Source organism: Chinchilla lanigera, unplaced genomic scaffold (genome assembly GCF_000276665.1).
Source record: "Chinchilla lanigera isolate Chin_1 unplaced genomic scaffold, ChiLan1.0 scaffold00073, whole genome shotgun sequence".
Taxonomy (NCBI): Eukaryota; Metazoa; Chordata; class Mammalia; order Rodentia; family Chinchillidae; genus Chinchilla; species Chinchilla lanigera.
Window position 1 is genome coordinate 3,747,902 of NW_004955474.1, and position 12,905 is coordinate 3,760,806.

General features: G+C 40.1%; 1 protein-coding gene across 5 annotated transcripts in view; it reads left to right on the forward strand.

Moving 5' to 3' along the window:
• The window catches only part of Mapk10 (mitogen-activated protein kinase 10), a 320,750-nt gene that overhangs the window by 296,246 nt on the left and 11,599 nt on the right, over positions 1 to 12,905 (forward strand). For all 5 annotated transcript variants that reach the window (XM_013502786.1, XM_013502787.1, XM_005401362.2 and 2 more), the window contains 2 exons: positions 5,686 to 5,749; positions 7,478 to 7,555. In XM_013502786.1, the coding sequence (XP_013358240.1) occupies positions 5,686 to 5,749; positions 7,478 to 7,555 (142 nt within the window). The remainder of the gene's footprint in view (positions 1 to 5,685; positions 5,750 to 7,477; positions 7,556 to 12,905) is intronic.

Genomic DNA, 12,905 nt, shown 5'->3' on the forward strand with positions numbered 1-12,905 from the left:
TGCGCTGCCCTGGGACCCGCACTCCTGTTCTCCTCGGCCTCTACTCCTGGGGCTCAATGGTTTTCTCTGCCCTTGGAATCGAGGCTGTCAGGGGCTCTCTCATTCCTGCCCTGAAGACTTTTCTCTCTGGGAATCTTGTCTCCCAACGCAGCCTTAATTCAAATACCATAAGAGATTCAAATTTATATAGATTGTTGCTGAGTTCTAGAGCTATACATCTAACAACCGCTGGAATTTAAGTGGACATCTTAACGTGAGCACTTGTAATCCTGAACTGGATATCTCTCCCGGCCATAGGGAACCTTCTCTTTCTGCTCCAACCAGAGGAGGAGGGAATCAGATCCTGGGAGGGAGGCGTTCTGTGCTGCTGCCCCCGGCCCCTTACACAGACGCCCCGAGAGCTGGCAAAGTTTCAGCGCCCCCCTGCAACAAGATGTCCCAAAGCAAACAGTCTTCTGCTGTCTTTACGTCTTCCCTTGACCTTAGCCCAGGACGATACCTGTGGACAGGGAGGGCTTGTTAAGGATCCGGATTCCATCCTGCTTTTGTGTCCCCTTCTGTCCTCCTCAGCTCTCCCCTCAGAGAACTGTTGCAAACAGCCACTTGCACAGGAAGAAGCACTTGGGTCACAAAAAGAAGCACTCAGGTCATTAACAGAGAATCGATTTTATTAGCTCCCCCGCTCCCAAGTGCATATTTTCTACTCATCAGACTTAAAAAATCTGAACAGCTAAGAATTACCTATATTTATTGTGTACATGTTGTGAGAAAGGCATCCATGGTGTGATGGCTAAGTAGAGCTGATTAATACAAGCATCACCTCACATCATCTCCTTTCCTGTGTGGTAAAAACAACTGGATTGCACCTTTCAGCTATCTTCAATCATACAATACATCGTTAACTGTAGTCACCATGTTGTACAACAGCTCTGGAACATATTCCTTCTAACTGACATTTTGTATCCTTCGGCCAATACAAACATTCCTCAATGAATGACTGAGTAGTGGTCCCTCAACTATGTCACTCAATGAAGTCATTGCTAAATGAGGAACTGTATATTGTAAGTACACTGCAATATTCAGAAAGAAGAAATTGCCAAAGCAATCTCCAACTTGATACCTTTGCTTTTATTTGCATAACTCTTACATGTAGTACTGTATTATATAACAGAACATAAAACAATATTGTACTATACAGTACAATCAGCAAAAACTACAGTATAAACAAGGTATACTGTACCAGGAAAAGATATCAAGTCCCTATGAACAAGATGTACAGAACTGTACCAATAAAAAAATGGGTTATGATTCTGAACAGCGTACCTTGGTTGTAAGTCCAAACAGTTGTTTAACCAGGTAGGTTGTTAAACAAAGAATATCAATATCTCCCTAAGTCTCACTATCTTGCCCTCAGTAACCAGTACTGTACTTTCTACTTGCATGAGCTGAATGTTTTTTACACTGTGAGATCGTGCTTTATTTGTTTTTCTGTGCCTCATGTATTTCTCTTAGAGCAGATCAGTGTCACAGAACTTTCCCCCATATTTTCTTCTAGTAGTTTTAAACTTCAGGTTGTATGTTTAAGTTTCAAATTCATTTTGAGGAGATTTTTATACAAGGGGAGAGATAAAAATCAAATTCCTTTCTTCTTGCATGTTGATTCCTAGCAGAAGAGACTTCTTTCCTCATGGTGTGTTCTTGGCATCTTTGTCAGAAACACTTGACCATAAATACATAATTTCTGGGCTCGCTATGCTGTCCCATTGGTCATTCTGTGTTATATGCCCGTGCCCTGCTGTTTTGGTTATTACTGGTTTATCACACATTTTGAAGAGAGGTAGTGTGAGGATGTGACAGCAATGTTGGAAAGTAGAAGGCCATCTGCTCTGCTGCTGCCATGAAGGCCAAAGTCTTCAGTAGGTTCACTTCCACAAAACTACTCATTGAGGGGGCTGGGGATTTAGCTCACTGGCACAGCACCTGCCTGGCCAGTGCGAGGTTGTGAGTTCAATTCCCAGCACTGGAAAAAAGCCAAAACAACAAAAAAAAACTACTTATTGATTCTTCTTTTAAAATTTCCTGCCATTTGACCACTGTCTGACTGCAATATTCTCACTTTATATACATTTCTCTAGTTTTCGAGGAGGTGGGCCTACCTTCCTTGGACTGTGTTTAAACTTTGTTCCCTGGACCTTGTACCTTCTCTCTAGGCCTCTTTCACTGTCATGGTTCAACCAGTGCTTACTGGTATTTGCACATCTGCAAGCCTCTAGCCAATAACACTTGTCTGAATTCAGACCATCCACTTAATTTTCAAAGAAACATCTCTGCTCACACCGCCTTAGGCTTCTCCCTCTACCAACCTCATTTCACTCTGTATTCTGTTTCTTTGAGGAGTCCACCAACACCATTATCTGTCCAGGTACTCAGCTTACAAAGCAGGGAGTCGTTTTCCCCTCTCATTGTATATAATTCATTAAAAATCCAGTTTATGTCAGTTTTACTTATTAAACTCATTAATTATTCTTGCATACTGTATATCTTCTCTCTCACTTTCTATTCTTCAGTTGGATTTTTGAGTAGTTTTTGTAACTCGTATAGTAGCTCTCTACCTCTTTTCTCTGATTTCTGTTGTCATTCTTTAGTCTAAGCATAGATTTGGCACACGCTAGGTCCCTAAGGCCTTTATTGGGTGACTAAACTTAATAAATGAATAAATGAAAAGTTTAATATTTTTGACTCATAGTGATCATGTACTTGTTCATGTGGTTTGCCTTGTCTAATTCAGTTTGAACATGTATACACAATGTCATCAATACAGAATGTGTACAAGCCACTTTGTTATTATTTATGCTATCCATATATGAGTCCTTGGTTCAATTCATGCAGGGCTTTCAACTAAGGGTGTAGAAATCAAATCTTCAAAAATAATACAAAAATATCTTGAGTCTCTTGAGGAAGGGATGAAGGTCACAAAGCCTGATAGTTCTCTGTACATTACCCATTCTTCTTTATCCCTGATCCTCATTTCTTTTATACTTACAATGCTACCTAGCAGAACAGGATTTTTCCTAATTAATAGCATGGGAAAATAGAAAAGTTGAGCAATCAGACAGTAACTGTTCTTAATAGACAGAGGGAAAGAGAGTTATAGATCATCGCACATTCGTGATTGCTATCCGAGGGCGCATGTGTGTGTGTGGGCTGTGACATCACTGTCTTTGGATTCTTGGTCAGTTAGTTACTCCTTTATACTGCCATGTAGAAGACTCTTTATGTGCAGTTACCCTTATCCCACAGGTGACATTTGCCTCCTTTCCTTGTAAAACAAAACAAAACAAAACACACAACAGAACGAAAACAAAAGCAAACACCCAAACCTGAACATACAGCTCATTTGCAGAGGTGCTGGAGTAATAACTATAACAATGCACTTAAAACATGTCTCTGGATTCGCTGAAGGAAGGAATCCTGGCCTCAGCACTTTACTTTCTGTCTGGGCACTTTGTGGTTAGTCTGTGTACGTCGTGCTTCATACATGAGCAACAGCTGTGTGCTGACGCGCCAAGAAAAACCACTTCAACATAGCGTTGCTGCAAGTAGAAAATGGTATTTATGAATGCTGGCAGTGAATGCACTCTTGGACTGTATTTAATTCTGAAATGTGAATGGAAAAATGCAGTGCATGGGAAAGCCAGTCCTGTGGGATCCTGAGCTGGGTCTACTGTTAGAAGAAGACAGTGTCCTCAAAGCACAGAGCTCTGGGGCCCCTGCAAGCTGTGCGCTCTGTCCTGCGGGGAGCCTGGATGTGCCCACGTGGATGGAACCTCACCACAGTGGTACCTAGCCATCCTTGGGGGAAGCTGGGGAGGCACAGCAGGAAACCCGCCACTTGGCAGCGCATCCTGGCCAAAGCAGACTTTGACTGTGCAACAGCTGACTTTGATTACGGCTTCACAAATTTTCAAGAATACCCTTCTTTTACTTGTTCCCTCATGAAATCATAATGTTCATGTCATTTGAGACTCCTGTACCGTTTGGGGGTAGAACACCCTTCCTAAGTCAGGTCCAAGGGGCGGCGGACTCCACCGTGTTCTCGCCGTGTTGCAGAGTTGGACGAAGGGCTCCTTTGCTTGGCTGTCACCATGCTGACTGCTGCTGAGGGACTAGTGTTGCTCGGTCAGCCCCATCTGAGTAGTAGTGATGTTTAAAAGCTTTTGTCCCCATAGCAACCTGGATGCTACGGGAAGGTCTGCCCAGCCATAGTCATTTCTCAACATCTCAGCTCTGTGCTAACTTGCGTCCCCACAGCTCAGTGATTCCGTTTTCATAACCGGGCACTTCTGCAGGATGTGAGCCGCCTGACGTGCCATGCCAGGGTTGGGGTGACATTCGTGGCTTCCAGAGACTGTGAATGCAGTCCAGAAGCACCATGAAGCCAGAGGGTGTTTCTGAACAGTGTCCCCAAAGCCTTCTTTACAGTGTCCCTCTTTGGGGGATCCACATCCTAACAGGTCGGAGTCATTCTTACTGAGTAAATCTTTTAATTTCTCATGAAGTATTTGGGGTGTTGGATAATGAATTCCAGGCTCCTCTGTCTCAGGGGACCAGAGAAAATATAACATATTTTTCTCCTCTGCACTCAGTCTAGTATCCATTGTGTAGCTATCCTGTCCCACCTTTCTCTGCCTCATGGTGATGTGATTTTTGCAGAGATTTTTTTTTTCCTTTCAGTGTCAACTGGCTTAAATTGGACCTACTCTCCCCATGTCAAAATACTAAGAAAATGAGACTGGGGAGTTTACTGGGGCATATTTTTCTTTGAAGACATACAGATGTGTGAAAATCTCTGTTTCCATATCCAAACTCCATATAGGAAGAGGAATGTTGACTACACACGTCAGACCAGAGGCTCTCTTTCTTCATTTCTCCTCGAGAGGACTAACCTGGGGGCCGCTGAGAGGTTCAGGTTGAACTCCTTCCATAACCAGCTGGGGGGAGTGTCTAGTGAAACCATTTAAATATAGACCACACAACCACACGTAAAGGTATTTTATGATGTTTCAAGAGAAATAAAAGATCAATAATTTAAACTTTTTTTGTTTGTTTTTTTCCAGTACCAGGAATCGAACTCACAACCTCATGCTTGCCAGGCAGGCGCTGTGCCACTGAGCTAAATCCCCAGCCCCTAGTTTAAACTTGTTTATAATAAAGACTGATACTATGGTCTCTTCAGAAGCATTATACGAGTCTTCTTCAAAGAAGGTTTAAAAATGAAACAGAGCTTATCATTCTGAGAGAGTTTGAGTAGGATCTGTTACAGGGCAGTTGAGCAGAGGGAAGGGTGGCTTCTGTCATCAGGTCATTAAGTGTTGGGTTTTCATCTTCAAGTTCAACCACTAGTTGCTCAGCTGTGGATTCTGAACCAGGGCAGTGTGGGCATGTGGGCTTTCAGGATGGGGGTCTGTAGCCCATTTTTATATAGCAGCAATACTGTGATACCAGTAAATCTTCCATCAGTGTGTAGGGAAACCTTAACCACTGAACTCGTGTCACTACTCCATATTTATATAAGGTGGTAATCACCACCAAACTCAATGACACCAAGGTATTCTCATGTACTGTTAAGAATTTAATCATGTGTAGGTTATTTACAGAATTGTTTTATTTGTTTTTATTCTGCAGCCTCCACCTCAGATTTATGACAAACAGCTGGATGAAAGAGAACACACAATTGAAGAATGGAAAGGTGATTCTTATAAATGTATATTTTTTACTTTATTGAAACTCAGAACACAGAAAGAATCTGACACTTCTATATCCTATGCTTCTGATACAGAAAGTGCCCCAAGACTTTTTTCTTATATAATAGTTTACTGAAAGATTTTTCAATTGTTCTCTAGGGCCAGTTTCAAAGTTCCTAAAATTTCATCTGTCTTTTCATACTGATAGCAAATTTGTATTTGCTTATGAATGAAAGGAACTAATTACTGTCATCTTTGCAAATAGTGCTAATTGTCAAAATGTTTGTTGCGGAGGACAAGCTTCAACTCAGAATTTCAAAATTAAATTTCTTGCTTGTAAGCAAAACTTTTGCATAAAACATAAAATTAAAATGAGGTCTGAAATGTTTTTAGACTTCAGAAAGAGGAAGATAGTTACGAATGAGTTTATTTGCTGCGTGTATAGGGTTTGAGAGCTTAAACAGAAAATAAGCGCTCCTTGGTGGCTTATTTCTCCTGCAATTAATAAAAGAAACCAGTGAATGCCTTGGTCTTTTTTTCAGAAAAAACTTCTCCAAACTTATACTACATCTTCCAAAATATACCTGGGCTGAAACAATCAGAGTGGCAACTCAAACTTGCAAAGCATTATTAAACTAATAGAAATAGCTACAGAGCAGAACAGGATAAGAAACCCTAGTGGGAAGATACCAAGTGATCAGACCAAAGTGGGGAGAAACATAAAATGAGAATTTTAAGGGAAGGGGAATTTAGCTACCTTGAAGGAATTAATATAAATTGCAAAAAAAAAAAAACAAAAACAAAAACAACCAAACAGTAAAAAACCAAATAGGGGCTCTAAGAGGAAAACAAATTGCAGGAGCAACCAAAACTTACAAGGAGAACAAAAAGACATTCCTGGGCAAGGGACCGTGCTGGTGAAGATGGCAAAATGAACAAAAGCAAAATGTAAATCAGCGAAAAAGCAGCTAGAAGGAAAGAGCTTGCTTTGCTCTAATCAAGAATAAAGGAATTTGCAGGGGGGTGTAAATAGGTGAGAGAGAGATGCAGCCATCATTTGATGAAGAAGTTGACTAAAGTGGAAGAAGAGGTGTGCATAAGGGTTGATGACTACATGAGCCTTAGACTATAGCAACACAAGGATGAGGAGGGCTGAATAATTTTCAGCTAAAGAGGACAAAATAAAAGGAACTGAAGATCATTTTTTTTTTTTAACTCTAGCAATGAGAAAGTCAAAAATGGATGCCAATTTGGAAATGAATAAAATGAATTTTTAGTATGTTGCATTTTAGGCCTATTTAGGTTTACAAATCTAAGATATGAGCCTGAAAGAAAAATGATGTCAGGTGGAAGGTGTAAGTTCTGGTAATAATTTAACATTGTGAGAAATTGTGCATCTTGCTTCAGTGCGCATATTATAAAATAGATGCTCAAATAAGGTCATCAAAATCCTTGACAAATAACATGAGCCTATATCAGAAGTTGCCTACCCACTGAGAACCCAGAAAAATGTATATCTTTTGTGCATTCATTTATTAACTGCTTTATTGAGCAGCTACTTTTCTTTACCTCTGTTCTAATTACAAGGAAAAACAGAAACAAGACTAAGGGATCTCAGTTGATTTTTTATCTACTCAACCCCATCAAAATATTGTTATATGTTATGAATTAATTTCTCTGTGGATTATGAAACGCTCACTGTATGTAGTAACACAGATAACTATTTCTTACAGAACTTATTTACAAGGAAGTAATGAATTCAGAAGAAAAGACTAAAAACGGTGTAGTAAAAGGACAGCCTTCTCCTTCAGGTACTCACTCTCAGTGAATAAGCAATAGACCAGTACTTGGGGCTGCCCTGGACTTCTGGCAGGGGCTGCAACCGCTAGCATTACTTACTGAATGTATGGGCAAGTACTGCGTGACTGTCTCCCCAGGCTTTTAATTTTGTTTATTCTGATGTTTAATGTGACATTCATTCTGATTATTCTGATTGCAATGACCAGCACAGGAGTGCTCTTAGAACTGATTTTAAGACAATCGCATGTGCTAAAGAATCACTGACATGGGTTGCTTCAAGCATAAATGCTATTCAGGAAACACAGAGACACAAGGTCGTACTCACCACTGGGTCAGTGGAGAGCTCAGGAATCCCTCCAGCTCCATCCTCTACCCTCGCCCACTGTCACTGTCTGAACCCTTCCAAGTTGGTGTGACTACAGCTGAAGCCTCTACCATGTATGCTGTGTGACTGTACATTTCCTACTTTGGGACAAAATACCTGACATGTGCAACATGTCTCATGTTTTCAGCCATGACCACAGGCTGTCTTTATTTTGTTTGTTTGGTTTTGTTTGTGTGTGCGTTTGTTTTGAGACAGGATCTTACCATGTAGTTCAGGCTGGCCTGGAACTTTCAGTGATCCTCCTGCCTCAGCCTCCAAAGTACTGGGATTACAGGCATGTGCCACCACACTGCAGGTTCTAAGACAGAAACAGCAGGGTAGAAGGGTGTGTTGGAGACGAGCTGCTCAATCCATGGCTACCAGGATGCTAATGGGAAAGAGCTCTAAAAAAGTTAGGCCCTTCAGAGTTGCACCTAAGTGATCCGAGTGACCTGCTTTCTCCAGAAAGTCCCACTTCCTGCCTCTTCAGCTATGCAGTCATTAACGGGGTCACATATGGTTGAGATTAGCACTGTGACAGACCAGTTGCCTAATCTGTATGAGTCTCCAGTTCAGACAAGTGGACAATCAAGATGATAATCACAGTCAAGGTCACTTGAAGTAATTTGCTTGCACTTATTAATGGTAATGTATTTTTTCCTAAGATGCATGTCCTGAATAGAAAACATTTTAGAAAATGCGGTTTATTTTCACCTTTAAATTACACTCAGCTCATGCTGGCAAGAATGTTGCCTGTAAATGACTAGTTTAGAAGGAAACAAGATTTGTGTGTCTGGCCTTTCATAAAAGATATTTCCCATTCATGGCAAATTGTTTTAGGAAAAAGGGAATAGGATGAATTAGTTAATCAATTACTTACCCTGTGTCCAAGGCAGCCTGTCTGCCAGACAGACTTAGTTACTGCATGTTCTCCCCAGCAGACCTGAGGCAATGTTCTACCCCAAGATTTCTTCAGAGAGGGCGAAGGGGGTCACTGGCATTGTCTTTCACCTTGACCACCTTAGCTACTCTTTCTACCACCTAGATTGAGTCTGCAGAAGTTGTTTCTAAATTCTCTATATGTTCTCTCTGCTGCTGATTAAAGAAATCTAAGACAGGCCCCAACATCCATCCAGAAAGATTCCTTGTGTTAAGATTTTGTGTAATAATCAGGACAAATTTTCTTATCTTATAACTATTAAGAAGCAGAGACACCAGGATCCAGGAAAAGATGATATTTCATACTGGGATGGAACACATACTGGGAATAGTTTTAATAGATACTATGTATAAATCTTCAGTTCAAATTGTCATTGCTTCATTTCTTTTCCAAAATACCTTGTTCCAAAAGACTTTCCATATCTTCCCAACGAATAGAATCCTTTTAAATTTTCTATTAGTCCCTGTGTTTAAGAATACTGGATCTCAGGGGCTGGGGATTTAGCTCAGCGGCAAAAGCGCCTGCCTGGCAAGCACAAGGTTGTGAGTTCGGTTCCCGGTACCAGAGAAAAAGCCAAAAAATAAAATAATAAAATAAAAAAAATAAAAAAAAGAATACTGGATCTCTTGTCTTATTACCCCTTACTGATTATAAGCTCACTGAGAAGATTGTACATGTTATCTTTGCACATTGCTAAGTGCTGGGCCCTGCCATAATAATAGCTCAATAAATAGCTATTAATTTAAAAATTACCCCTCAGTTTCTCTCTCAGCACGTTACTTGGTGCTATTCCAAAAACAGAATTCAAGACAGGATAATAGCTTTAATCGAGTGTACAACTCAGTAAGTTCTTAGATGATGATAACAACTATTTAGTCACCCTGTTATTCGCCATGAGTATAAATGGGTCAAGCGTAAAGTCTAGGAATTGTTACCTTTGACATTCCTTCATGCTTCCCACAATGGTTTGCTTCCTTCATGTGATTTTTTTCTTCATTCATTTTGGAAGTGTAGATGCGTGATTATTTTGCAGACCTGTTTTCTCCAGTGTTAATGATTATTTCAAAATATATCAGTTAAGGTCTACCTAAGAAAGAAGTCTAAACTCCCTTTTAACCACACCAACTGTGGTAACAGCCAGAGATTACCCACCATGCACACATACCCTCAACTAGATAGTTGACTGACTTAACCAACTCATCATTAAAGTGACTGTGGGGTCAATCTTTCGCTGCATGATTTTAACGGAAAACGATTCATGACTAAATTCTGATAAATTACAGGTGTTGTGCATCTATGTGACATATTTATACATGATGTATCTTCGTATATTTACATCATGTAGAGGCTGTGGAGCAGCTGGGTGTTAGAATCACTTCTTGACCCTCAAGAGAAGCAATTGTGTATATCGCTTCTCAGAGTGATTTTATGGAGCTCATGTTGATAGCTTCAAACCAGCTAGAGAAATTTACAACCCAGAACTTGGCAGACTCTACAAATCAAGACATTTTCCCCACTAGAGAGCTGTTTGTTAAATTTTGACTGGTGCACCACTGCATGTGTGTGTGTGTGTGTGTGTGTGTGTGTGTGTGTGTGTGCGCGCGTGCGTGTGTGGTAAAATGCTGGAGAGAAAAAGCAATTACTAAAACATCTTGCAAAATCTTGCTGTTTTGCATTTTCATTATAGTCACCTTTCCCTGTTAATGTCTACATACCATACTTTATTCTCTAGATAGCTAGGACAAAGGAATCTTGCAATATGGATTCTTTTAATGTTCAGTGGTAATTCCATAGCAAGGGAATCCATTGGTGCAGCTCCTCAGGGATAAAACGGTCTTAATCCCCAATCTGTTGTAGGAATGCTTTAAAAAATGTAAATAGGAAGTTAAACGCACATTTGCAGAGTACTTTATGGATTTAGAATTCAGTGATGGAATTGTTGTCTATCAGTGAGGACTACATCTAAACTTCAGATATATTCCTAAACAAATAATTTTACTCTCTCCTGTCATCCGATTTCACTTGCAGAATGATTTGTTTTTAAGAACAGCCTACCTGTTTGCTTCCTCAATTGATTTGTAAAGCTTCCTGAATTGATTTGTAAAGACTGCTGTGGGAATAGGAGTCTGGGAACAGAAATTAATTTTCCTCTGTAAGCAATTGCTACAGAATGTTAAAGCTGGAATAAATATGGGAGGTCATCTAATCCAGTGATTCTCTGTTTGTTCCCCACCTCTATTCCATGTAGATGTAAAGTTCCCTCAGGTGACAGTGACTCACTGAGACAAAGATGCTTAGCACATGGTGGACAGAGATTTTTAAAAAAATCTTTAAATGAAAGATAAATTCGTCCAGGTATTTATAGTACACATTCCCTTCTTTCCAGTATGGGTAATATACCCTACTATGGGAGTAGACCTGTCCCAGTTAAAGTCACTCATTTAGTTCAATAAGTTGTTTTTATTTTTTGCTAAAGTGTCATCAAGCCCAGATATTTTGGGAGGCTCAAGATTATACAAATAAAATGAATATCTTTCTGTGTTTTTAAAAATTTTCTTCTCATTTTTGGTATATACCTTTTTGTGGTTGGTAGTTGTGGAGGGAATTGTCAGGAAAATAAATTCCTTTTAAAAAACCAGCCATATATCTCCTAATAACAGTGAATATTTTTTGGTTAGATAACTTCTGGCTTGGAAATTTTCATTAGCATAAGTTATTTCATTTTGTGAATTGTGCTGTTTTAAAGTAAAGTTGAAAGTAGCTCACATCCCTCCTTTGCAACCCTATTAGTATTTTTAGTTCCTTTAAATGTCACTGTTATTGAAAATAACATGCAAATATGCATTGCTTTATTGACAGCAAGGCCTATTATAAAATTCACCTTTTTACTGGCCTCCTCTGTGTAATAAAGAAGGAAGAGCTATTTATCACATTTCTGGGATGTCAGGGCAAGTGGACATTACAATCACGTGCAGTCTAGTTCATGTCTGTTTAAGAGATTTTTCATAAACTTCTTGGCAGTAAATTATGTGAAACGAAAGGTTTTATTCTGTCCCTTTTTCTTTCTTTTTTTATTTTGGTCTTGTTGAGACAGAGTCTTGCTATGCATTTCAGGCTGGCCTTGAGCTCACTTTGCAGTACAGGCTCATCTTGAACTTGCAACAATCTTCCTGCCTCAGCCTCCCGAGTGCTGGGATTATAGGTGTGCTCCATGATGCCCAGCTCTGTTCCTTTTTCTAAAGGGATTCTTAGCTCTTATTTTTTTGAGACCAGGTCTTGCTATGTAGTTCAGGCTGAACTTGAACTCCTTATGTAGTCCAGACTGTCCTCAAACTTATGGCAGTCCTCCTGTCTCAGCCTCCCAAGTGTTGGGATTACAGGTGTGCGCCACCACACCTGGAGTCTGTCCCATTCATTTGTGCTCATTTTTTTTTGTTGTTGTTTCATTTTTTTTTTCTTCTGGTACCAGGAATTGAGCTCACGACCTTGTGCTTGCCAGGCAGGCGCTTTGCCACTGAGCTAACTCCCCAGCCCCTATTTGTGCTCATTTTTGAGCTTTGCAAAATTTGTTTGTTACCTCTATGAAAATAGACTTGAATGGGTCATAGTGAAGCCAGAAGTGATTGCAGCCACTTATCATAATACAATAATGAAGGGAATGCAGATCACAAATTATTCATAGAACAATGTAAGATCATTAATAGTTAACCATCGTCTCCTGAAAGACAACTGACCAGTAACACTTGCCAATTTCTGTGGTGTCAGTATTCTCACTGTGACCAATTGCAAGCTCCCAGTATGACACCAGTGAACGCAGAGTTGTAAAGTGATGCTAATAACTAGCTGTAAGAAGCCCCTGAGCACTACTGCCAAAACACTGAGAGACAGTGCACATTACTCTCCCTCCCTAGCACCATGGAGAGGAACCACTCCCATAAGGCAAGCAGACGTCATGGTGATTTTTACAGAAGAAGCATTGGAAGAAAAGATCTCTCTTAATTTGTGGTGTAGAAAATCAGGTACAGTAGTCCATGAAACCCTAGAAGTGCAGGTTTTC